At 42.6% G+C, this 27,723-nt stretch overlaps 2 protein-coding genes and 1 pseudogene across 3 annotated transcripts in view; 1 reads left to right on the forward strand and 2 right to left on the reverse strand.

Annotated features, from left to right (window-relative positions):
• Nucleotides 1-11,060, forward strand: part of ZRANB3 (zinc finger RANBP2-type containing 3) — a 108,351-nt gene extending 97,291 nt beyond the window's left edge. The window contains exons 20-21 of the mRNA XM_039493783.1: nt 3,268-3,399; nt 9,922-11,060. Of these exons, the coding sequence (XP_039349717.1) occupies nt 3,268-3,399; nt 9,922-10,020 (231 nt within the window). The 3' untranslated portion in view covers nt 10,021-11,060. The remainder of the gene's footprint in view (nt 1-3,267; nt 3,400-9,921) is intronic.
• A 710-nt stretch (nt 11,061-11,770) lies between these two features.
• LOC120374536 lies at nt 11,771-25,493 on the reverse strand (annotated as a pseudogene).
• A 153-nt stretch (nt 25,494-25,646) lies between these two features.
• The window catches only part of RAB3GAP1 (RAB3 GTPase activating protein catalytic subunit 1), a 43,211-nt gene continuing 41,134 nt past the window's right edge, over nt 25,647-27,723 (reverse strand). For both annotated transcript variants that reach the window (XM_039493796.1, XM_039493797.1), the window contains one exon: nt 25,647-27,245. In XM_039493796.1, the coding sequence (XP_039349730.1) occupies nt 27,003-27,245 (243 nt within the window). In that variant the 3' untranslated portion in view covers nt 25,647-27,002. The remainder of the gene's footprint in view (nt 27,246-27,723) is intronic.

A 27,723-nucleotide genomic window follows, 5' to 3' on the forward strand; every position in this document is an offset into this window, starting at 1 on the left:
ATTTAAATGATACAAGCACAGAAACGATTTCCTTACTTTGTCACATCTTTTTTTTTTTTTTAACTTTCCTTTCCCTTTATTTTGTAGTAGTTTGTTTAATGCAGTATTTGCACACCCTCCCCCCTTTTTTGTTGTTGTCTCTGATGCTGACTGACTGCACACTTCCGGTTCCAAATGAGGCGTGTGGTTGTCTGGTTAGTTGGTAACTCTGGTGTTTGTAACTCTCAGGTTCTACCATACATGTATTAAGAGGCATGGCATTGTTGAATTGAAGATGGAGTGTGTTGGTGTAAAGCAGTGGTTCTCAAACTTATTTGATTGGACCTTTCTTTGTGTCTGTAGTCATTTGTGGCCCCCCCACAAACACACACAAGTATATGTACCACCACCCAGCTCTAAAGGCAGAGTGGAGAGCAGCGGCCAAGTGCCCAGCTCTGAAGGCAGCGCAGCACCAGCACAGAAGTAAGGGAGGTAATGTGAAAATAGATATTTGTCAATATCACTTTTCACAGCAGACTTAGCACCCCATTGCCACCCTTACTTCTGTTCTGCTGTCACGCTGGGGCTGACAGCTGCAGTCACGCTCAGTGATGAGCAGCCAAATTTTTAACAACGGGTTCCCTCCTCCCTCCAAAATTTTAACAACGGGTTCCCTCCTTCCCCCCCTCCGGGGGGGGGGGTTGTGCCCCATCCAACCCCTCATGTTCCTTGACACACACACTCCGAGACCCTGACCCATCCCCTTCCCTGTCCCCTGACTGCCCTTGCCGCCCCACCCAACCCCTCCTCTCATTCTCAATGGCCCCCCAGAACCCTTACCCCATACAACTACCCCTTCTCTCTGTCCCTGAGTGCCCCCACCACCTCATCCAACCCTGCTCTTTCCTGACTGCTCCCCGGGACCCTTGCCCCATTCAATCCCCTGTTCCCTGCCCTCTGACCCCACCCCCAAACTCCCTACCCTCTCTCAACACCCCTCCTGCCCCCTTACCGCGCGGCCTGGACGTGGCTGGGCCGGGACAGGAGTCGCGCGGCCGGAGCCGGAGGATGCGGCGGGAGCCAGGTGGCTGGCCGGGTGGAGCCAGGGAGGGCTGCGGCCAGAGCTGGAGCCGGGCCGCCGGGGCCCGGCCCCTGGCAAACGGCAGCTGGAGCCACGGGGCCAGGCCGGAGGTGGGGCCGCGCCAGAGCGGAGCATCCCGGTAGGTGGGAGCACGGCAGGGCCGGGGTTGCGCCGAGCCGGGTGGCCGGGAGGGGTTCGGGGGTTCGGGACGCGGGCTGTGCCGCAGCCGGTGAGGGTCGGGCGGGGACCCGGGTGGGGGCCGGGAACACGGGGAGCGGGGCCAGGAGGGTCGGGCGGGGACCTGGGAGGGTGCGGCCGGAGCCAGGCGGCCGGGAGGGGTTCAGGGGCCAGGGGCTGTGCCGCGCCGCAGCTGGTGAGGGTCGGGCGGGGACGGGCAGGGTCGCGGCCGGGAACGCGGGGCCGGGAACGCGGGGCCGGGAACGCTGGGGCGCAGCCAGGAGGGTCGGGCGGGACCCGGGAGGGTGCAGCCGAGCCGGACGGCCGGGAGGGGTTCGGGAGTCGGGACGGGGCTGAGGAGGGTCGCGGCCGGGACGCGCCGTGCCGCAGCCGGTGAGGGTCGGGCGGGGACACGGGGAGCGGCCAGGAGGGTCGGGCGGGGTCCCGGGAGGGTGCGGCCGGAGCCGGGCGGCCGGGAGGGGTTCGGGGTCGGGACGCGGGGCTGTGCCGCGCGCAGCTGGTGAGGGTCGGGCGGGACGGGGCGGGCAGGGTCGCGGCCGGGAACGCAGGGGAGGGGGGGCGCAGCCAGGGAGGGTCGGGCGGGGACCTGGGGGGGGCACGCGGCCAGGGAGGGTCGGGGGGGGGGCCAGGTGGCTGGGCAGGGTCACGGCCGGGGAGGCGGGGACGGGCCAAGGCCAGGGACTGGCCGGGGCACAGGCCCCCCCGCCCCCAGTTTCCTACCTCAGCGTCGTCTTCCTGGGCCGGGGAAGCCTGCTTGCTGCTCAGCCCTCCCAGGCTTCCCGCGCGAACAGCACATCCAAATAAAGCAACAAGAGATTAGGTATTGTTGAACCCTGCTGGAAGTTGGCCAGGACACTAGTTCAGATGCCTACTATTATTTCAAAATATTAATTAAAGTCTTAACAACAATAGGATGTCATTTCTGCATCTCCTCAAAATACAGTTATAGTAACATCCTTCCTCCATGTTCATGATGGGTCATTGCTTCAGCATTGATTGAGAGGGAATAGTGCCATTTGGCACCTACTGAATAAACACCACGTCAGAGATCAAAGTTTAAATGTGGTGAACTTTACCAGTGTCCATTCAGACTTATGAAAAATCAGAAAGGAATAGTAACATTTGGCATTAGCCATCAGCGTTTACAACACATTCCTGGTCTTACATGACTGCACTGTGTGACATAAAACATTTGAAGATATAAAGAGTAAAATAAGTGAGTTCAAACCACAAAGACCAAGTAGTCTTTTTTCTTTACGTCCTTTATACAAACAGTACTATGTTGTTTACCGTTCACCTCCATGTTATGTTTAAATTACAATAGTCCTTAGCCTTTTTTGAAAGCTTTATTAGGGTTGTAATGTTTCACTGTGCTCTTCATTAGAAGACCCATCAACAAAACTGAAACATTACTTCTAAATATAGTAGAAACATTAAACAGTCACCGTCAATATCTGCTTATTTGTGAATTGCCAAGGCAATGATGGTATTTTGACTTTTTTATTTTGTAAGTGACAAGATTGAAAGTGTATCGTTTTTTCTTACTCTAACATTTGTTTTTAGTACTGACACCTGCCATTAATAAAATAACAGACATTAAGGACATATTGCTTGTGTCAGTCAGAAACAAAAATCCTTAATTTCTGTTCTACATCTTTTCTCAGTTTTCTTTTTTATAATTCTGTAAATGAACACGATGCATTTGGATATTCCTATTGGGTCCTGTATTTTAGCACTTGTTCTAATGTATCAAACTGCTGTGCACGTGGTGAAAATAAGCTTTCTCAAAATATAACTCCTAGTTGCCTGTTAGAAGTAAAAAAAAAAAAAAAATTGCTAAGACTGAATTTTTTCCTTCTCTCAATAAAAGCTATAAAAAGCTATCTTCACATATTGTTTTCTCTGTTGTTCTTACTGTATAAACATGATTAAGGAATGTATGACACAATTTCCCCAGTTCAGGGTTGACTGTTTAAAACTTCTGATCCTATGTCCTTTCTTTACTGCAGTTAAATGAAATTATAACAAACCCAACAGAAGGCCAGTTCTGGCAGGTGGATCATATCAAACCAGTTTATAATGGAGGAGGACAGTGCTCTCTGGAAAATCTTCAAACTCTATGTACAGTTTGTCATAAGGAGGTCAGTATAAATCAACTCATAATCCCCTGAATGTGTAAGTAAATAGATAATTTATGGAAGTGTCAATGAAAAATTCTACAGCCATAATTTTCAAAAATAACTAGATGACTTCTTGGTCACCAAACTTGATACACTTGAAAGGAGCCAGATTTTCTGAGGATTGGGTGCTCAGCACTTTCTGAAAACCAGTCCTTTTTTATAAATGTCTCAGTTATGCTCCCAAAATTGCTAATTGCTTTTCAAAATATCGGCTCAAGTGTATAAGCACTACACATATGCTATAATAATATAATTAAATCAATCCATGAAATACGCCCATGTATGTGGATGTGGTCTCTCACCTCAAAAAAGATATTCTAGCACTAGAAGAAAAAAGGAAAAAGCAGCTAAAAAAGCATGAGAAGGGTTAGAAGATGATTAGAGGGGAGGAAAGATTAAATATGAGGAAAGATCAGTTTGGAAAAGAAGAAGAGAAAGGAAAGGGAAGATAATTATATATAATATATGTGATGTTGAGAAAAGTGATGAAGGAAAAGTTATTTACTTATATTCCATATACAAATTCAAGGGTCAAAAGAACTAGAAAATAGGCAGCAGTTTTAAAAAACAAAATAAAAAAAAGTTTTTCTTCTCGCTTCAGCTGTCAACTAACTGAACTCCTTCTTTAGGAAGGAGAGAAGGCTAGGACTATAAACAATGTTAAAAGGGACTGGATAAATTCAAATTCATGGTGGGCTAGTCCCAAATGGCTATTAGCCAGGGAGAATAGAATGGTGTCCCCTAGCCTCTGTTAGTGAGAGGATGGAGAGATGGATGGAGAGAGAGATCCTTGATCATTGCCTGTTAGGTTCTCTCCTCAGGGGCCTGGCATTGGGCCTGTGTAGTAGACAGACTGGGCTAGATGGACCTTTGGTCTGACCCGGTACAGCCGTTCTTATGTAATATATTCCCACCAGATCCCCTGATATGACCTGCAATGGCTTCAAATCCTGTTTGTTGAAAGTTCTTGCTATAAAACTGTCAAAAGCATTACTTTATATCAGTTCTCCATAATGGGTACAGTAGAAGCTGCTTCTTTCTTCACCTCTTGAGGAGGACTTAATAGGATACTTTTTGCATAAGTGATAATTTAGGCTATGTCTACACTTTAAACAAGGAGTGTAATTCCCCTGCTCTCATATATGTGCTAGCTCCCATCAAGCTAGTGCAAGTATAAATAGTAGTGTAACCACAGTAGCACAGGCAGTGACAATGGAAGCATGGCTTAGCCATGCCAAGTACAGACATACCAGTTTCAAGTGAGCTTGTACTTGGCATGGCAAAGCCATGCCTCCACTGCCACTGTCCATGCTACCATGGCTATGCTACTGTTTATATTCATGCTAGCTCTCAACAGAGAAGGAGTTCAGGGCCAAACAGCACAAATAGGTTAGAAAGTAATATTTGTAATTTTAGGCACTAGGATTTTACAGCACCTTGATCACTTTACACTTATGAACATTAAAATAAACTATTTTTGATCTCTATAGTGCAGCTAGTTACAGTCATACTTTCTGCAGTCATGCAGAGTTTAAACATGGGAAGTATACAGGGCAGAGCTGATTTAAGTGTCAGGTAATGCAGTTAATTTCAGTGGTGTACACGTATAGTTTATTTTTTCTGACTAATTTAAACTAAAAAGCTATCAGTGGGCCTTCCATCTAAGGCCATAATCCTACAGTTGTAACTGGGTGGGTGCATCCTTGTGCCTGTGTAGAGCCCCACTGAAGTCAGATCATGTCATGTAAGATGGACAGAGATGTTCCTGGCCCTCTCATCACCTCCCCCTAAAGCAGGGGTTCTCAAACTGGGGGTCAGGACCCCTCAGGGGGTCGCCAGGTTATTACATGGGGGGTCGCAAGCTGTCAGCCTCCACCCCAACCCCGATTTTCCTCCAGCATTTATAATGGTGTTAAATATATTAAAAAGTGTTTTTAATGTATAAGGGGGGGTCTCACTCAGAGGCTTGCTGTGTGAAAGAGGTCACCAGTACAAAAGTTTGAGAACCACTGCCCTATAGCATCAACCCACATTTCCTGTTTCTGTGTAACTGTAACTCACATGACCTTGCAACCAGTGAACATAGTACATTGGAAAATGTGACAGGATCAGGTCCCTAAATAGACTGAATGAAGTGAGTTTCATTGTTCTTTAGAAATATAAGTAAAATAAACTGTCAAAGGCAAAAATAATCAACAGAAATAATCACAATTAGTAACCCTTACTTAGTTTGATTTACAGTGGTAGCCTTAGACACACACTCTGTTGGGAGTAGTAAATTAAGTTTTCAGGAACTCAGTAAAACCCCTGGTTTTTATCCAAAGATTAGGAGTTTTCTTTTTTGCTTTCTTTGCAAATAATAGTATTAAGATTGTAAAAGTTGAACAAAAATACGATGTGCTTAAGACCTATGTGCTGTGAATAGTCAAAATAATAAGTAATTTGATTATCCTGATTTTTAGAAAGTAAAATATGTGCGTACAGTGACTAGCACAGTAGGGTCGTGGTCTATCAGTAGAGTTCCTGGTACTACAAACAATAATCTGCAAAAATAAAAATATTACACCAGAAATACTATATCCTCAGTCCTAGATACTGATTTCCCCAAATAAAGAGGTTGGGTGCATTTCAGTGTAGTTATTATGTTAATTTAAGTTGTCTTTTTCACTCCTTTAGTAGGTTCTTGAAGTGCAGTTTCCTAGAGGTTGCTGGTGTATACTCAAGGTGTCACACCAGCAGGTACTCTGCAAGTGATCTTGCAACCACATTTGAACAGGTGTTAGAGTATGCAGACTTCCTTATGGGTAACAGTCTTTCCCTAGTATTAAGTATAAGATAAATAGTAAAAAGAAGGCATTCTAAAAATTCCCGGTGTGGGTTTGCGAACAGATTTACGGTGCCACTATAGGCAGCATACATGCTCCAAGTTGTGCAACACTGGGTTGTACATCAGCAGCACATACGTGGTAGCATGGTACATTCAGTGCATGTGAAAGTTGTTCTTAGGTTTTTACCAGTGGAGACTGAAGCTGAAGTCCTTTCTGCTGCACTGCTTCTCTCTTCATTTATCACTAATGAGCAGTGCCTCACATCTATTGAATTCAGAGGTGGTCCAATGTTGTTGTTGCTGGAAGCTCCAAGATTAAGCCCTGCCCTTCAGCTCAGGTCACCAAAATGTCTTCCTCCAGCAGCGGAACAAGCTGGTAGTTCAGTTTCTCCTGACCATTTTGTTTTATAACTTGAATTTTTATTCATTTGCATGGAACAGCAACTTCATTTCAGCTCATTCTCCTGAGCTTGTGGAATCAATTGAGTGTTGAGGCTCTAACCGTCAGGTTTCACCGGTACAGTACCTCTAGGGAGCTCCCTTTGCCCTCCTAACCACCACCATGACAGCAAAGAAGCCCCACAAACATCAAGCCAAGTCTGAGGAGTTTACAGGCAGTTTTTCAGGAGCTTCATAGGGTGAGTTGTGCCCTGCTGCTGCAAGCCACTGACCCTTGCTTTGCCAGGGTTACATGTTTGAGAAAGCAAGCTCTGCTCTGCTGCCATAAGCCATTCGCCCTTGCTCTGGCAGGACAAGGGGCCTTGAGTCAGACTGGCATGCAAGGGCCACACTCCCTACCCAAAGCTGTAACTCCACCATGGAAGGCGTGACCAGGAACATGAAGATTTCCAAGGAGACCAGGACCCCTAACAGCCTGCTCAGGGCCGAGGCTTGGAAACTCCAGAGGCTCCAGGTTCCAAAAGGACAAAAGCAAGTATTCATTCACGAGGAATTAATCTGTAGTATTAGTGAGCAAGTGATGTAAAAATACAGTTTTAAATTATTTCTCCTTTGCCTTCCCACCAATGAGTGGGGCTCTCCACTTGTACAGGGGCTCTAACAGTGCTCTGTATCATGATTACTGTATGAGGCACATGTGTTCAGCATGTCTGGGATGAGATGCCTGTGATTTCTGTGAAGCCCTTTCTCGGGCAGCGGTGTAATGGGAATTGTGCCTGCCTGGCTTTCAGTCATAGACTCTGTCTTCCAAGAATCTGAAAGGCGAGAAGTGGTTTCTTTCTGTCCCTCTTCCTCTCCATGAGCTGGCTCCACATTAAAGCGTAAGAAGAGCACTTTAGGCAGTCTGTGTCCACAACAGAGGCACAGAAAGTCTCGGAGCTCCACACAACTACATCAACAGCTTTCTACCTTAAGTTCCTAAAACTTAACTTCCCCCTTAACTTAGCCCCCAGTGAAAAAAACAGTCACCTTTTCAGAAGGGGACTTCCTTCCAAAAGATCCATTAGGCCATAAGAGTGAGGGATACCATACAGATTTCAAAATCTCCAACATATGAAGTCCATACACCATTTGTTCCCTGTTGATCTCATCCTATTCAAAATGCCCAGGCCTTAGAACCTCAAAGATGCTGCAAGCAAGATGTTAAAATCCTGCACCAATTAGCATGCTAGGCATCTGAGAAACCACGGACTGAGGGAATCAAGGCTTCCTCTATAAGGAAGGTCCTTTGTGGTATCATAGGAAGAAAGTGTGTGAACCTCATCCTAGGAAGATTGCAAAGGAATTTCCAGTCCTCTACAGAGACATGCTACTAGGTTGGTCCCCAAATAATTCCTTAAATTACAAAGCTTTTGTAATGGGGGGTATGTCTATTTCTGCCTGTTGTTCTCCGATAGTAGTAGTAGTAGTAATAATTCTGCTTATCCTTCCTCTCTGTAAGTCTGTGATTCACTGCTCACTAATTCCCAGTTATTCTGAACGAGGAGAGAAGCTCTGCAACAGAATGAGAAATTTCTTACCTGATCATTTTCTTTCTGATACAAGCTTCTCTCCTCATTCAGCCCACCCTGATTGGTAAATTACTGCAATACAATTTGTAACAAATTGAAAATTTTCTCTAAAAAGAGACAAGCATATAATTGCCTTAAAGTTAGTTGATATCACTGCAAGTTGTTGCCCTAGTGCTAATAATCGGTTGCTGAAGTGTTGCTACAATTTTGGAAGAACTCCATTGGTGGCTTGAACTGAAGAGTTGCACTTAGTCCTCAAGCCTCCAGCAACAACACTGGACTACCTGCAAAGTCCAGCGATGGAAGGCATTATCCATTTGTTATGAACGAGACGAGAAGCTGCTAGCAGAAAATTACCAGATAGGATATTTCTCATTGTTTTTGTAGAGAATGAATAGCATCATTGGAAGCTTCTGCATGCTGTGTTGTTAACATGTCTCTGTTCTACCAAACCTGGAGGGAGGACAGTATCAGTGGGGATGAAAGGATCATGTAATAATGTGATGTTAGTAAACTTCAAAGCAACCTGTTTGATTTTTGGCACCACTGCTGAGAAAGACAGCAAGGATGTTTGTTACTGTCAGTTGCAGTGATGTTTTTAATGTAGACACTTATCTACTAAGAATTGGACTAGGACTACCAAACTTATTTTGCACAGGTAAGTAAATAACCATCAAATGGTAGTAATTTTAGAAAAAAGCTTTAAAAGATGCTGCCTTTTAAGGTAAATGAGTCTCTTTCACTAATGCAGGTGTACTATGAGTAAAAAGTAAGATACAGGCACAGATCATCTTTACAAATATAAGATGTATTTAAAGTGATTCTCTAATCCACCTTGGAACCATATATTACGGTGTTCTAATCCTGGCTCTCCCACTGACTTGCTGTGTGACTTGGTGCTAGCCATTTGTCTTGCATTTGTTTATCCATGTCGGGAAAGAAATAATACATGTATCAGTCCTCACCAAACTCCCTATAAGAACATTTATTTTCACAGCACTGATGTACAGTGCTACCTGACTGCTAAATATTAAGTACTAGTTGACGGCAATGCACTCTTTTGGTGGACAGGGTTACAAGCATCAGGGCCTGCAACATACTTCAATAGTCATCTTCAACAGTTAGCTGGCTAAAATCTCTTAAATAGAACCTGTGAATTTAGATTATCATAATTTCTCCAAATTGGTCTCTAAATTCTACCACATGAGTGCCTTGCAGAAGAAATTAATGCAACTCTTTTATAAATAGACTGACATTTTGGTGACTTATAGTAGAAATAGCAAATTCCAAATATGTTTTTTTCTTTAATCCGACAATTAACAAGTATATCAGACTTCAAGATTCTAGTTTTAAAAAAGCACATGAAGAGTTTTACTCCAGTAAGTAAGACTGATGTCTTTCTTGTGATCTCTAATAGAAAAATCAGTGTTCAAATTTGATCTTTCTTCTATACTCAGTACTTCATAAAAAAATGAGTGTGCCAAATTGGAAGACTTTGGTTCAACAAGAACTTGAAAGTAGTCACCCTGTTACAAGCATCTAGCTTTAAGATAATGTGATAAGTGTTACAACATGTTTGATCTAACATGAGACCCCAATTCTTTAACAATCAAGATAAACTCAAATGTTGAATACTGTTCCTAAGTAATTTTTAATATATTCAGAAACTTCGGTCTTTCTTTTCAGAGAACTGCTAAACAAGCCAAGGAAAGAAGCCAGATGAAACGACATTCTTTAGCTTCAAAATATGGATCTGATATCACAAAATTTTTTATAAAGATGTGAGTAGGATATAGCATCATATACTACTGATGTGAAATGCAAATGTGTTTAGTTGTAATATTTCAGAACTATCATGTATGTGCACAGGTTTGGTTTGGCACTGATGCAGAATTCTGAATCTTTACAGTCTAATTCTTTTAAAAGAGTAACTTCTGATAAATCTTACTCAGTCAAAACCAAGACTAGGGAAAGAAATTATTCTATTTCATAATTGCTTCAGTATTTCTGGGGTGTCAGCAAAATACATCATCATATACCATGACAGTTTCTTCACTAGATGGATCAATAGCTTTAAAACTAAATATCCTGGGTTTTGTTGTCATAAGTCAGAAACTTAATGTTGTTTCAGTATATATTATTTGACCTATTTTTTTCTACTGTATTACTGTTTCCAAATTAGATTATGTGTAACTACACCTTTCAGAAACTGGTGAGGCTCTACTGGAATGTTTATTGACTTTGCATTGTTCTGGCATACTAGGGGCAAACATCTTACAGTAAAGATGGCTTTGCTTAAATCATTATTTGGTGTCTTTGATTCCAACATTAAAATTATTTTTAACATATAGAAATAGACAAATGTTCCCTAAATGAAGTAAGGGAGGAAGGTTTTTTACTTTTCTATTTTTCTATTTCTATTTTTCAATACTTGGGAGATGTTTTGATACTAAAGTGATAGTGGACATATGAATACCTAGATCGATAACTGTGAGTGTCATTGTTGGGGAATTGAGTTTGGATTGAGTTTATTTTCAGCAATTATTTTGGCTACAGAATAAAAGGGAAGTGGCAACAGTTTAATTGTCAGAATTACTTGAAGGTTATTGTCTATACTAACTGCATTTTTCTACTTCATTTTTCAAAACAAATGTACTGACTGCTGTTTTCATGGGTGGTATAGTACATTAGATGGTTAATGTTTCAAAATGTGACTGAGTCCAATTGAACCTGAAACTGAATTGAATACACATGTGACAGAGAACACTGTATTTCCTATAGGAGCTTGTTTTTTATTAGATAAAATAAAATTTGCGTTCTCAGTACCTCCAGAACATATTTTCATTTGCACAGCTCATTCTGACAGACATGTAGCTCTTTCTCTCGCTGCGATCACAGTCTTGTTACTTGAATTTGGAAGGGTAACATCCAAAGTTAGCTCACTATGGCAGTGGGGTATTTCACATACTGGTCAATCACCTCTTACTAGTTTTCTCGTTAAGCAGGTAAAATTAGCTGGTAAAGTATCCTTGATGCCTCTCGGAAAACTTTTCAAAAATTACTTTTAGAATATATGAAAAAAAAATTCTATTGGTTTTCTATTAACTTCAGGGATTCTCACAAAAAAAATTTGGTGGCCACCAATTCTTGCTGGTGGCCACTCTGACAATTTTTCCTAAAATACTTAATTAAATGTAGGAAAAACAAATAAATATGCACATACACATGTCCAAATCATTCTAATTTATTAATGTAGGATTTTTTGAAGACTCATTAATAAAAATAACGTACAGTTGTCTATATTCTTTATTGAACCTAAACACAAGAGAAACAATGTCTGTACAATTCTGAACTAAATTTAGAAATCCTTTTTCATAATAAGTCCAAATAATAATAAAAAACATATCTGCAAATATGTCCAAAATTTCTCTTACATAAATGTAGACAAAAAAAATCAATCCAATTCAGTAATAATAATGATAATAGTGACAACAAACAGAATCCTGTTACATTGTACTTTACTAAAGTTCTGGATTGGATCAGACTATGTGCAGAAGTTCAGGAACTCTTTGAATGGAAAGTCTGAAGGATCCCAGGTCTCCTGTGAAACTAAATTAGCATCCGTGAGCAGTTTCAGTACGTGTTCTTCAGAAAATGCAGTTCACCAAATGCCCTCTCACACAGCACAGTAGTAGAAAACAGGGACAAGAAAAGCAAAGCAACTCTGCTTGTAGGTGTCCTCAAACAGGTATACATTACTCCAGACCTCCAGTACTGTAACACTGGGCTGACAGAAATATGTTTCCATTCTTGCATCATTGCACATTTGCAGCATGAGGTACTTGAGAGTGTTGAAGGAAGTTGATCTGTCTTGCGAGGCAGCTTGTTTGTTTGCAGCCGTAGATCATGAACTAGAATTACTGAATGGGTCGGTCACGAAGGTACTGATGGAAAAAGTTTTCCTGAAATAATTTCCAAGATCCTCCCAGAGGATACTCAGGTATTCAGGTACAGCTAAACTGACCTTTTGCTGAACATTCTCATCCTGACAGCTGAGAAACTGACTAAGCTGATAAAAAAAACTGTAGAATCCTGTTCCTCCTGTAGTTGCTGGATGTCAGTGATTGTCATTTTGAATGTATTAATTACTTCAGTTCTGTCAAATATCATTAGGTGAGGTTTCTGACGCTCCAGTTCAAGGAAGCACACCTTGGTAAAAACTTTCAAAAATAGCAAACAATCATGTACTTCTGGATCTTGTAGCTTTGGGGATAGTTCTGGCGAAACTGTTTTCAAAACCTCAACGAGCTGCTCCCGCAGCTCAAACAGCCTCTGCACACTGTCATTAAAACTAAGTCAGCAGACCAGGTTGTAATTCAGAAGCACCTTATGTGTGTGTCAGCCCATTTTGCACAGCATTGCAAATCTCCCCTTATTGACACCACTGGCATTGACAGCATTGATGCACTTTTTCACTAGAGATTCAATCTCATCCATACTTTTCATTGAAGCCTTGCTGGCAGGTACTTCTTGGTGGGCAAAATCGTGAAACAAAAAAAGTTTCTGAGTTCAGCACCCCTATTTGTGCACCCTGCAGAGCCACTGCCCCATCAGCTGTCAAACCACACAGACTGTTAAAGCTAACATGGCACTATTCCATTCTCACCTGAACACATTCAAAAATAGGTTTGCCAGTTGGCCAATCACTGAGGCTCACCTGACATAAAACACCTTCAGACAGACAATGGCAATCACAGTCAAAAACGCGAACGCATACATTTACCTTGGGATTTCTTGTGACATCAAAGCTCTCACACGAGCAAAGGTTGTAGAAAGGGCTCACTGTGACTTTTTTAGCTATTTCATTTAGTAGAAAATTCACCATATTGCTTGTGCTCCTCTGTCACATGTCGTTGCTCAGTGGTATATCTCTGACAAGCGTATTTTCCAGTTGGATGGCCAGAACAATTTTCTTCATGAGTTCCCTGTTGCTGACTGGCTAATTAGTTGTTATAGTTAAGTAGTTATTGCTTAGGCTGCAAGTCTGTCACAGAAGTCACAGATTCCAGGACCTCCGAGACTTATGCAGCCTGCGGGTGCACCTGACCTCAGGGCTGCTGGAGCAGGTCAGGTGGCCCCAGGCCAGCCCCACTGCCCCCCCCCAGCAACAGTGGTGGTCCCAGGCTGCCCTCCCTGACCCCCCACCCCCAGCAGTGGTGGCAGCAATTCCAGGCCACCCTCTGCCAGCAGTGACAATCCCGGGCTGCCCCCCTCAGCATCAACAGGCTCCCTGGAGCCACCAGCCATGCACCAGCAGGTTCCCCAGAGCTCCCCCCACGAGCACCAACAGGTACCCAGGAGGCCCTCCCCCGCCAGCACCAGTGGCGCCCCCAGAACACCCTAGATTTAGTCAGGGCTTTATAATACAAGTCGCATGGACAGGTCCCGGGCTGTGAATTTTTGTTTATTGCCCTGTGACCTGTCCGTGACTTACTGAAAATACCCATGACTAAATCTTAGCCTTAGTTATTGCCCATTGGCTAATAAAAACCTGAAAAAAGGTTTTGCTTAGATATGTTTCATTTAGGCTAGACCCAATCCCCTTCCTCTGTGTACAGGGGCACTAGCACCATGGCAGAAGCTAAATCTCCAGAATTCAAGCGCTGTCCATCTGTTAATGACGGGCACTTCCAGCGCCTACTCTGTCTAGGAGAGGGACATACTTCAGAGCAATGCTCTATATGTAGATCTTTCTCTAAACGAGCAGTTCTCAACCCACAGGCTGCATGTGGCCCAGTGAGCGCACAGCTGCGGGCCAGCTCAGCTGTATGCTAAAGGCTGTCCTCCGGGTTCCCAGCTGCCCAGCGTGGAAGGTCACAGGAAGGGACCTCTGACTCATTGGGAACATCTGCTTTATACCCCCCATGGATCCACCACCTCAGTATTGATATCCATACCAGCCTTGACCCTACTGGAGGCTCTGGGGTGTGCAGTCACACTCTAGAAGTCTGCATCATCTACTGTCTCCAGAGTTGGATTTCCCCCAAGAGCTGTAGTTTAGGCCATACCAGCTAGGCCAAGTAGTGTAGACTCAGATACTGTAGAAGCAAGAAGAGAAAACTGAGGCAGGGATCACATGCAAAGGGGGAAAAATATGAGTCTCTAATGCAATATCTTAATCCTCCCCTGATGAAGCAGTGAACCCTTCTATATCTGTCTGAGTGAGTGACTTCATTTGGTGCATCACAGAGACCTTGGATATCATTTTCATATCCCTGGCAAGTGTCTAGAAGTTGTGTGTGTGTTTGTGGCCTACTTGGGTGCCAGCTCATTAAATACAGCTGCATTCAATAATCCGGTGCAGACATTAAAATGATTGCCAAACTTTGTCTGGACTAGGAAAAGTGGTTGCATTTAGGTTGGTTACTAGCTAAACCAGACCTAAATTCAACTACTTTTCCTAAACAAGCCAAAGCATAAGACAATTAGTGGAAGCTATTTTGAATCTCCCATGTGCGGCTTAGCCAGTTCTATAACAAGAAATGAAAGGTCTTGTTTGTTTTAACTGCTGGGGAGGCAGCAAGTGATAAAAGAAAATCTTCTTGTGAAGATTTAGTGCTACTGTCAGCAATTCAAGGGGAAACACATCCTTTTTCCTAGTGGCAGGTTGAAGTTGCTGAAGACATAAGTCATTTTATAGTTAATATCTCTGGCAATTTTTTCCTGTGAAATCAACATTGGTGGTACTTAGCAAATAATTATAATTGATGACTCTGCCAGCAAATTCATGCTGATGCATTTTTTGTTCCCTGTACTAATTTTGGAAAAAATACATTGAATTGTGAATAACAGATAACTAAGCATCTTAGTTATAGGAACAATTTTCTGAGGCGGCTGAACTATTTTAAATAAGGGATGAGGTGGGGAAGGAGAGGGTGTGTGCTAAATGTAATGTGAGTTAGAAAATCTACTGTTTAAAATGAGCCATGGGGCTGGGCCAGTCTGGTGCTGGAGTAGAGCAGTGACATGTGACACCACTTTTATATGTTCATGATGCATTTTGTACTAAGTATGTCTTGTGCGGTATCATTTGAAAACTCATAATCTGCTGAATAATTTCCTGTTGAAATATGTGTAACAACACTGCCTTGTAAAATTATGATTTTTTTTATATAATTGATACTGACATATGTTCTAGTTCTTGGTAATGCCCACAAACCAATTTCTCAGAGAGAGACACACTAGCATGCCAGCAAGGTGCTACGGGGCTGTTACCTGCTTAACTGTCCATTCACCAGCGGGGGTGGGGGTGTAAACAAGAAATTTACATTTCATCCCAGCGACCATTCAAATCTCATTACACCAGGGCCTGTTCATCCACACCCAGGCGGGGTGTAATTCTCAAAGAGAGGAAGGTACAAAAATGAGAGACCATGACCTTCAAATCACCCCTCTCGCTCCTCCTCCAATCTCTTTGCTCAGGGCACCAATGAATACCTGAAGAACATTGAATTGGGAGAGAGGTGTCTGGCTGAAAAAGAAAACTAACCTGTGACTTGTTGCAGCTTAAGGGGGGAGAATTGTTTTATCCAATCCAGTGTGTTTGGATTGAAGTGTTGGAAAACCTCTACCTGAGAATACAAGCCTGATGCATAATTAAGGTCCTACTTGAATCACAGGATGAGTGTTCAAAAATTGCAGCTGAGTTGCAGAGAAGCCATGGAAAATAGTGAAAAAGTAACAATGGACCTTATTATTTGTGTTAATAAAGTCCATTATTACTTTTCTGCAATTTTCTACTGTTGCCTGCCTGGGGCTGAGAGCAGGGGTTCCTGTTCTCAGCTCAGGGGTGGCCGGGGCTCCCATTGTCAACCCTATGCACAGTGGGGCTGCCCTTGTCAAAACTGCAGTGGAAGCATAATATTGCAGGCTCTGCAATTTCCACAGTATCGTGAGTTTAGTAGGGCTTATTCCTAATCATTTCCCAGTGTTGGAATGTTGGACTATCAATGAACTTGCACTGGCCAGAACATGGAGCAGTGCAAGATGCACATTTTTGGGGAACAAGACTGGGACTAAGGAGTTGTAGGTGCCACTCTAGATGTAATTCATGAGTGGTTGGAAGAGCTTTCATGTATTTTACATGCTAGTGGCTGTGTATGAGTAGGACCAGGAGTAGTGGCTGTTCACAGTAAAGCAGTGTAAAAGGCACCACAGGCTACTGAGCTGAGGAAATACAGCAGTTCAGTCTGTACCCTGGGGAGTGTCACACACATGCAGCTGAACTCTGGCCCACTATGAACTGCTGGGAGCATTATGAAGGTGGTTTTATGTGCCCTTGCTAAGAGACAGTCATGTAGTACCTCTGTCTAATATCTCACCATTGTTGGTTGGATATAGAGTGAAGTTCATGAATGGTGAGGGAGTAGAAAGACTTCCCTGTGTGCGCACTGAAGTGTAAAACCAGGAGGAGACTAGTTTTACCAACACTTGGTAAAACTAGCTCTAGGGAAGCTTGAATCTATTACAAATGTAACCGCTCGTTTATCATCTAGAAACCGCTTAGGAGTTGTGTTGTTGTGATAATCTCATTTGTTCCTGGAAAACAAAACCAGTGAAAAAGTGAACAGCTCCTGGCTCGACCTTTATTTTATCTATGAGAAGGGGACTTATTGAAAGCTAAAATTCTTAGTCTCCTTTCAGATCCATAGCACAAGCTGTAACAGATTAAATTTTAGACCACCAGAAACTGCTCAGAAGAGGGGATAAATAACTGAAGTAGACACAAAAGCAGGGGGTTTGTTCCCTGTCACAGAATTCAGTTATTTAATATCCAGTCTGTGAACCACAGGCAATACTGTGAGACAAAGCTATAGAATTAAATCCTACTTGCTGTTCAGCTGCTTACACTTCTATTAACTTTCATTCAATTTTTGATTAGTATTAATGTTCTCTAATCTGTAAAGGTTTAGCTTGTCAGATTTATAGGTAGCAATCAGTCTTTGGGAGGGTGTACACTAGTATGTTACAGGATTTTTTTTTAATTAAATAAAGGTAGGGAAAACTGGTTTCAGTGTAGTAATTCTGATATTAGAATAGAAAATCAGCCTCTCTGCCTAGTATAGTCCAACAAGAGGGCACAGAGTCATAGGAAAACAAGGCCACCAGTTTCTCCTATTAAAGTGAAGCTGGCCACAGTATCTGAGAATTCTGAATAATTTAAAGCGTAGTTCTAATACATAATGGATACGGAAGCCATAAAACACCTCCCCAGTTCAGTCTCACTTGACGTTTTATTGAGTTTTGGAATAACAAAGTGTTTCAAATTGTACTCTGAGAAAGCCAGTCTGCTGCCTTTCTTACCTCTGCTGCTTCGGTGTGTGTTACTGAAACAACAGTACTCCTTCCTTTCCCTGTGCAGGAACCTAGTAGAGGAGGTGGGGAAGGGGAGAGTAAGGTTGTCAGTCTGCAGGACCAACTGTGAAGAGTTCCATTTTATTTGAGGGAGATGGGGCTGCCGGTCCCCATCTATATGTACTCATATAGTCTGTGGTAAGGGTTAAAAACCTCTCTTCATTCAGCCTTTTGGAAATCACCATGCCCACACCGCCCCTGCTAGAAGCACCTGGTGTCATAGTCACAGTGCATCATTGCAACATGTTCCAGATGGTTTTATAAATGTCCTCACCGCACTTGAAGCCCTCAGAAAGGCATGCAGTCTCCTCAGAGACTTGTATTATGGCAGCGTGACCACAGGCACAAGTGGTTCCTGTTTCAGGTTGGCTGCTGTCTAAGGTTCTCTCACATCGGTGGAAAATTCCTGCACATGTACAGCTTCCATGGTCAGGAGGAAGATGAGAGGGAGAAGCGATGGATCTGATGGTGTAGCACAAGAAGCAGAAGCTGAGTAAATAGCCACCGTGGAAGCTATTCATGAGCCTTATGAAATGCTATATTTTGTCCTTTTCTCAGTAACAGCAGGGCACATACTGTGGAATGAGAGAAGAGGATAAAGCAGGGACAAGTCCCAGCACTGAGCCATCCATCTTAGAAACGGTAGTCAGTCAGCAGAGAATAGAATACTGTGGCCTTTCTTTTTAAGATTGGTTTGCCACAATAAGTTTATTTGTGCACAGGTAAAACTTCTACTTTGCCATAAAACCAGTCTCAGTTTCCAATTGAGAAAAACACATCTGGATCATGACTTCTGTCCCTGTGTGAGACATTGGGGCTGCACCTCTCTTTCTGCAAGTACCTGAGAGTATAACAAAAACTGCTTAGCACAGCCAATAAACAATACAGTGGGAAAAATCTGAAGCAATAAAGTAATAGAAGACTGATATATGGGGAGAAAAACAGCACTCTGATCAAGGGGAAATGATTACTCTATGTCAAACAGAACTAGTTATAGCAAAAATCAAACTCCCAGCCCAGACCCAAGTGAAGTTTAAAATGCCAAAGGTAGATCCTGCCATCAGAGAGAGGGAGAGACCATGAGTAACATCAAGTACCCGACTGAAAATTAGGGTCTGGAATTACAGCCAGAAATGCTTAAAAGGGACACAGGGATATTCCTTGTTAAAATACAATAAAAATAAGTCTCTTGAAAACTGAAATGTTTTCTTTTATTGTTCACATGCAAGTTTGGTGATAGTAGGCTGCTAACTTGCTGTCATTTTACACAGCACAGCCAAGAACGACATGGCCTCTGTAAATTACCAGTAGAGAAAAAGAATTGGTTAATACACTATTGAAATTGGAGTCTTACAAAAGCTGTGGCTTCTGTGTAATAAGATTAATCTAATTCAGAAAGCGTGGTACAGAAGACAAACATTTGGCTGGTGTAGAAACTGCCTTGTGTATCAAATTTGGGGATTTTGTCTTCACTCCAACTTAGTTCTAAGCATTCAACTACTAGCACATCAGTTCAGCACCGCAGCTGTGTTTGCGATCTCTGTAGCTTTTTAAAGCCAAATATGGGGGCAACAGCAGTGAGTAATATTCTTTAACCCCCTCCCCCAACCTAGGAGATGACTTTTGGGGGATCATTCACCGAACAGGATCACCTGCCAAGCTCCTTCCTTTACACGTGTACTTCCCTCTGCAAGCATGGTGGAGGCAACCAAACAGAGCAGGCAGAATGCCAACAGGTGCTTTATTATGCATAGTAAATTCTCTGTGCCTCAAAATCCTAGGATGGAATCCTGTTTGAGCAAAGGGTTCATAAGGTTGTACCCAAATAAGGTGGTTAAACTGAAGCATTTGATCCAGCAAACTTCAAAAAGCCTTTAGATAAGGGCAGGAACTTCTTTCATTTCCACTTCAAACAAAAAAGTACCAGAGAAGGACTCCCCTTATTCCAGGAGCTAGGACCGCGATACACCAGAGGTAAGTCCAGATCAATGAATGGGCCCAATCCTTCATTCTAGTCCAAGCAGACCTGCCTCAGTCCAGAAATAGGGATAGGATATCCCATTCTTGGACCCCTGGTTCTCAGGATCTCAGGAGTGTTGCAACAGGTTCCTGCACATCCCTTTTTCATTCCCTCTCCAACCTTGAATCAAACCATTCTGAAACAGATCTCACATCTATCTGTCCCCCAAGAAAAAATGGTGCTTGGGGTTCTAACCCCATCATCTTCATCCATAAGATAAAAAAACAGAATGACCAAGATAATGAAATTCAGGATGGAAACTCTGCAGTCGACCCAAGGTACCCTTCTATGCCAGTGGATCTGATCAAAACTTATCTGCATATACCCATCAGGCCCGGTCTTTAGCAACTTCCCTTGTTCACCTTGATGCTACCATTATGAAACATTATCTTTTGGTCTGCCCCCAAGGTACTGGTAATGACAATAGCCAAGGTGAGGAGCCCAGTAACTCAAACCCTTTCTTAGGGCTAGTCTACACTTACCTGCCGGGTCAACGCGGTGAGTTCGACTTCTCGGTCGAACTATCGCGTCTAATCTAGACGCGATAGTTCGAACTCCCCGCGCGCTCCGGTCGACTCCGGTACTCCACCACTGCAAATGGCGGTGGCGGAGTCGACCTTGGAGCCCCAGACTTCGATCCCGCGGCGTCTGGACGGGTAAGTAGTTCGAACTAGGGTACGTCGAGTTCAGCTACACTATTCACGTAGCTGAAATTGCGTACCCTAGTTCGACCCCCGCCCTTAGTGTAGACCTGCCCTTAGATGACACTTATCAGAGCATCATACTCAGGAACTTCAGGAAGCAGCAATATAAGGGGACACTCTATATTTCAGATGAGTTAATAAAGAAGTGCTCCCTGATCCCCTTTCTGAGGCTCCTCCACATAGGAGTAGACACATAGGAAGGACCATAGCAGGAAAGGTTTGACAAAAATCCCTGCCCCTCTAAAACGCTACAAAGCCAAGAGTCACCAATCCATTTTTACTTATGGCTGGTAGGTTTTTTTGGTCCTCATGCAGAAAGATTACCCCACTGGCACGACTGTACATAAATGAGCTTCAGGGATTCTGAAAGCTTTGGCATCCTTTTGCAGCAAGAAATTCTTTTGCAGACATAAGTGAGGATACCATCAACAGTGATCTGCTGGTGGAAACCCATAATGGTAGAATTCTCCATTTACAGTCTGGACTGCAAAATCCTAACCATAGATGCCAGCCTGTCAGGAAGGAGAAACACCATAATGCAAAGGGTATGTGGTCAAGTGGAATGAAAGAGAGTCCTATGTATCAGCCTCCTTGAAATGAGCAATTGGGTTGGCTGTCCTATGCTACCAGGATGACTTGAGAAAAGACCACATTCTAGTCCAATCAGCACAATGACTTTGGCATACACAAATCAAAGGAGCACAAGAAGCTCAGGTTTAAACACTGAAGTGGTATAGATGCTCTCCTGGGCAGAAGCTTACCTAAGCTGAAGCATGCTGATCTGCATAAAGGAGAGAGTGAACACAAAAGCAGCATAGTGGCAATTCAGAACACCCCTTGAACCAAGACATATCTCATGTGATAACCATAGAACTAAGTCACCCCAGCTGGACCGCTTCTTATGCTGTCAAAACAAAGATGGGATTCTTCACAGACTTGGACCTCATATCACTGGAAACACATGCTTTGCCTGACCAAATTGCCTTCTCTGTGCTTTTGCCAGTCCTCTAATAGGAAGAGTGATTCAGATGATAAAAAGGAAAGCAGCCATGGAGCTGTGACTGAGTGAAGCTGACGCAGAGATCTCTGCTCTTAGTGGCAGGTCCTTGATAAGATGGAATACTCCTCTATAGTCTAAAACTCTCTCCACATCGACCTTTCAGCCTACACTACAGAATGGACAGAGATCTACTGCTGATGTCAAGAGAGAAAAATATATCCCGGCTAAGTGCTTTCCCAGCTTATTAGCATTTCTTTCATATTGCTTGCCTCTCATGTTGCAGCATTAAACAATATCACACATGCAGGCTCATCCATACCTCTGGTGCAGCGGTTCTCAACCAGGGGTACCTGTACCGCTGGGGGCACATCAGCTCATCCAGATAATTGCCTAGTTTTGCAACAGGCTACCTAAAAAGCACTAGAGAAGTCATTACAAACTAAGGCTAATGTCTACACTTGCACTACACTACGAGCTGTAACAGTGCTCGTCTAGTCACATTATGCCGATGGGAGAGAGCCCTCCCATCAACGTAATAAAACCAGCTCAACAAGTGGCAGTAGCGCATCTCCCCCCGACATAGCGCTGTGCACATGAATGCTTATGCCAGCAAAATTTATGTTGCTCAGGATGATTATTTTTCACACCCCTGAGAGACAAAAGTTTTGCCAACATAAGTGCTAGTGTAGACATAGCCTTAAATTTCATAAAGACAATGACTTGTTTATACTCTTCTATATACTAGATCAGCAGTTCTCAAACCATGATTTCATTTTAATGGGGTTGCCAGGGCCAGCTTTAGACTCACTGGAGCCCAGGGTAGAAAGCCAAAGCCCGAGCCTCACTGCACAGGGCTGAAGCCAAAGTCCACGTTTTTAAGTGAGGTGAAAATTGGGCCATGCAAGGCAAGTCAGACTCCTGAAAGGGACAGAGTATTCTGGAAAGGTTGAGAACTATTTCTCTAGTGGCTCACTCAGTGGTACTAAGTTTCCTTAGTTTCTAACTGTTTTCTTTCCATGAAAGATGTTCCTGGTCACAATTACTCTGGCTAGAAAGCTCTGAAATATCTTTTCTCAGAAAGCATGAACCTTTCTGCATCTTCCCTGAAGACAAAACCATTTTATATTCTCCAGAATCACTCTACAAAAGGTGAACTCTGTCCCCTTCCATCACAGAAGCTAATGTTTCCGTTTGTTTTGCCTGATGCCTCAACAACTGAAAGAAAACTTCTGTGGATACTGTAAGATTTTTATTTAATAAAACTGACCAATTCAGAGATCATCTTTGGCTATAAACTAGTTTAAGGTAGGATAATCATGCGTGACTGTGCAAGGAGCATTTCAAAACAATCACGGAGCACTCATTTATACAGCTTACAAAAATTACATGGACTTGGCAAATTAGCACAAGAAAAGTAATGCACATACTGTATATTGCAATGCGATTTTTTACAGAAAGCTTTTGCTTCTATGCCGTAAGAAGATTGAGCTAATTCAGAAAGCATGGTAGTGGTAGGAGCTGCTAGAGTAGATTAAAACATGATATGCAGAAGGTGCCTGTAAAAAGATGAACAGAACATTAATGCAGAAGAGGCTATGCCAGGTAAGGATGCCAAACTAGCCTATATTATAGATTTACTTCAGTACAATCTTTGGTTCCAGCCTGAGCCCAGAACCCAGCAACGAAACAGCATGGGCCAGCCATGGGTTTTTCTTTGCTGTGTAGACATACCGAATGAGAATTCCCTGCAATATACTCAATTATATTCCCTGCAATTTCAGGGAAGGAGGGTGAATATGGAGGATGAAAGAGGGGATGTGTCAGAGAGGGAATAGGTCCTCCTACAGGTTTAGGCTTAATAGCTGGTATTGGACTATTTCAAAGAGCTTATCAGGAGTGCAGATGCTCCTGCAGGTGGAAATGTGCACCAAAAAGCTACTAAAATTAAATCAGCCTACTGGGGACAGGAAGTGAGGTGTTCTAAAGCAAAGAGCCAGATTTTCACCCCTCTGCTTGCTGTGGAGAAGGAAGTTGAACTTAGGGTGGAAAGTGAGGGTCCCAGGGTAGAGGGATTTCTAACCTGTATATAAAAACCTAGAAAACCCAACCTGCAGAGCCAAGTCAGCTTGTGCCTTAAGAAACTGCCAGCCTGTTTATCACTCAGGGCGAGAAGTCTGTTAAACTCAGTTTGCGGTTTTGTTTATTTACTAGGTAATCTGCTTTGATCCATTTGCTATCACTTATAACATCACTTAAAATCCATCCTGCTGTAGTTAAACTTATTTTATGTTTTAATCTAAACCAGTGAGCTTTGACCAGAGTGTGCATTGTTCTCTTCCCATTGACAGAGAGGCAGACCAGGTATTAACCCGTATAATGGCCAGACTTGACCAAGGCAGGACGGTACTTGGGTCCCAGGCTGGGAAGCTAGTGGTTAGAGAGCCTGCGTGTGACTGCAGCTGGGTGTGTCCCTACCTGTATGAATCCTAGTGAAAGTGCAGGGTGGAGGGCTTTGCAGCTTGTCACAGCGGTGCAGTGTGAGAGGGATCCCAGGCTGGTGGGTCAGGGGGGCTCAGTGGTACCCCAGTTCCAGGTGGCACCCTGGGGGGAACCTGTCACACTTGGGTCTCTCCTCTTCCCCCAAAATAGTGCCTTCACTGCAGGCCTCTGGGGAAATTCTGGTGTGGATCTCTCTTAAGTTCTTCTTTTGAAGCTGTTCCATCATGTATAAGTTATGAATGACTATGAATTGCCACGCTATACATCACAGTGAATAGTCCCTGGACCAGGGAAAGCGTGAGAATGACTCTAGTCTGTTGATTAAGGCAGGGGTATGCGGAGGTCTGCCAGGGGATACATCAACTCATTTAGATATTTGCCTAGTTTTATAACAGGCTACATAAAAGCACTAACAAATTCAGTATGAACTAAAATATCATGTAGACAATGACTTGTTTATACTCCTCTATATACTATACACTAAAATATAAGTACAGTAGTTATATTCCAATTTATTTTATAATTCTATGGTAAAAATGAGAAAGTAAGCCATTTTTCAGTAATAGTGTGCTATTACTGAAAAATAGCAGGTAGAGGGGAAAATGTACCCCACGTAAGTGCTGTAACCACTAGGCTAAAAGTTAAAGGACATCACCACTCCTCCATTCTGGATCGATCTGGTCGACCTGAAATTCATCAAAAAATTTTCCAATTTTTTTTTTAATTCATTTTGGGTCAAAGAGAAATTCCTCCCGCACCCTTTATTTTTCTGAATTGCAAATGGACCCAAAAAAACCAAAAACAGTTAATTGCTCAACACTAACATTATACAAAATCCTTCAGGAGAACAAAATGCAGTGATTTCTATGCTAGGAATAAAGTTTAAAAAGGACATGATACTAGAGACTACTACACCTGGAGGGGTTATGCCTTTTTTTCCCCTAAAAGAAAGTTAGCTACACTTTGCAGGTACCATGACAATATGAATTGGTTTAAAAATATGGGAAAGGCATAGTACAAAAGTTCACACTAAGATTTCTTAACGCAGTAGGTCCTTGCGCCTGGAAAATGGGAGGGGAAGGGAAAAATCAGTTAAAGTTCTATCACAAAATTGGCATCTGAAAGACTTTCCTCACCTCTAAACATGGAGTTTAGGTAGTTATCCTCTCAAATATGAATCTGGCCCCCTGCGAGCTCTGGAATAATCCATAAGGGCTTCTGACCATCATTCCTTGGAACGTGTTGCTTATTTGGTCTACTTGAGAGTATGGTCTATTAGACACCACTTCTACTGTGATAAGTCTAAGCCCAGTGGGACACCTGTTCCTAATACAACACACTAAGTTTTACAATAATACTCAGAAAAAAGGAATGTCATGATCTAATTTTCCATGCCATAAAATGTACTAATAGGCATAGAGTAAAATGTTGAAGTGTGCTTAGGTGACACACGAGTCTAAGTCACTTAGGTACAGATGCTCAAATGGTATTTATTCACAACAAAATGAATGGGAGTTAGGCACCTAAATACCTTTGAGGATCTGGGCCTTAGGCACTTTTGAACATTGCACCACAAGTTGCAAAAGCAGTCAAGATCCCAAACCTCTGGATGTTCACACATTGTCACGAAGGTAAGAGATGGACATCCTCCCCATTTGTCGACATTTTAAGCTGTACCGCAAGTGATTTTGTTCCTGAGTCAATCTGTACATTAATCCCTAGAACATGTATTGTCTGAGGTACTGCCACTTAACTGAACAATTTCAATAGCCAATTATATTTTAAGATTTATTGTATAGTGTCCAAAGACAAATAAGTGCAAGCAACAAAACTATAATGTGTTTCACAGCCATTTTGACATGCGTTTACAACGCAGCTATGATCCTTTGCTGATTCAGAGCAAAACAAGTTGTTGCTTTAAAATAATCCTTTCCTTATTACATCACCACACACATTAAAATCATACTGTTTGCATATTTGACAGAATCAGTTTACAGCATACTTTTATTACCAAATCAACAGGAACAGAGATGCATGCTGTACACTGTGTGTCATGAAGATCTAGCGATAAGCATCAATAAGTTGCTTAAGTAATCATGATTTACATATAGTTTTGGCCCAGCTGTCTCACATTTAAGGTATTTCTTTACTGTAGCTATGAGTATGCTTCCCAGCATGAGTAGACAGACACATTAGCTCTGCTTGAGCTAGTGCACTTAAAAAAGCAGCGTGGCCACAATGGCTCGAGTTAGCCGGCCAAATATGTACCCAGGGAGACAGGACTGATTGTATTTTGGCAGCTAGCCTGAGGCACCATGGCCCCACTGCTATTTTTAGCACACTAGCTGAAGCAGAGCTAATGCATGTCTATACTGCAGTTGGAAGCATGCTTCCTTCCAAGGCAAGAGGACATAAAAGCTCAAAAATTGTAAATGATAAATTTAAGGCTATTTGATTTTTAGGCTTAATACCCTGTTATAGCCAAAAATATCCATTTCAGCAGTTCAGAGAAAAAGATACCCGATGCATGTAATCCAGGGCTTTTTTCAGGCAAATACTGCATGTTAAGAGTTTAGCACACGATTGAATTTTCTCTAGATAGTTTGAGCAAAATGTAACAGCATTTTAAAATCAGCCATTGGAATTCAGTGAAAAAGTCACCAAAAATAGCCAGAATTTAAGATTATATATGATAATAAATACAACTATGTAATGTTTACACTTCAAATAGACTGCCTAACACAACCTTAGTAGGACTAGATTAGGAACTGAAAAGCAGCACATACTGCACTATAATTTCAACATGAAGTATTTGTACGAAGCCCAGTGAAGTGTCCATTGGGAAACAAGCTAATGCAAAAATGTCCAAATCTTTGGACAGAGGGGAGATTTTTAGACAGTTGGAGAAATGTCTAATAACTTATATAGCTGTCCCAAATATCAGAAATAAAGGTTGATGCAGGCATCGCTCTGAGAGGCTGGTTTGACTCCTTAAGGAAAAGTTATTCTTGATCACTAATTACAACAGTATTACCTCTCCCTCTCCTTGTCCACAGTGTTTATTTCCGTGGAGATAGAGAAATAGTGTTCCACTTGTGAAGACATACAGGATAACTAAAAGCTAGCGACATCAGAAGAATGTTGTATCAGCTGAAAAAGCACCAGCAAGTCGAAAATCCTCTTTTGTGATCACACTGTACATTCGCTGAGGCAGTGGTTTAGAGTAAGGTGCAGGTCGAGGTACAGTTATGCGTAAAATGAGCTCCCGGCCTGCAGGCAGTGGGAAATCTGCAACCGCTCCTAAGTTCAGTCTCCGTTCATCTGATGAACCTGACTTCTTCAGTTCTTCATCAAGCGAAGTCATTGTGGCAACCTTAAACAGAATCAGAAGCTTTGCTTAAGGGCAGGTTATTCTTAACACCAACATCAGAAATTATTTTGAAAGAGAAAAACAAAATGTGGTAAATTACACACCAAAAGGCTACATGTAAAACACTAAGGAAAAGCACTGCACACACACAGATGTAAGAAACTTATACATGCAGCTGATAAAGTTAGTCCATCTTTCACTTTAACTTTTGACACCATGGGAGACAAGAAATATGAATAGGAAAAATGCTTCATTTTTCAGTTAGAGTTCACGGTACTTCCCTTATTATCCAGACATGTCCGAGTGGGGCTACAAAAGTCTAAAGACAGTATCCCCTCACAGTATAAGTGCCACTACACAGGCCACGTCCTAGAGTGCACTAAAGTCATTGCCCTGTTCTGCATTTCCAGACTCAATAGGCATGTCTGCACAGCAAAAAAAACCTGCGGCTGGCCATGCTAACCAACTTGGGCTCAGAGTT

This window comes from Mauremys reevesii, linkage group 11 (genome assembly GCF_016161935.1).
Source record: "Mauremys reevesii isolate NIE-2019 linkage group 11, ASM1616193v1, whole genome shotgun sequence".
Lineage (NCBI taxonomy): Eukaryota > Metazoa > Chordata > Testudines > Geoemydidae > Mauremys > Mauremys reevesii.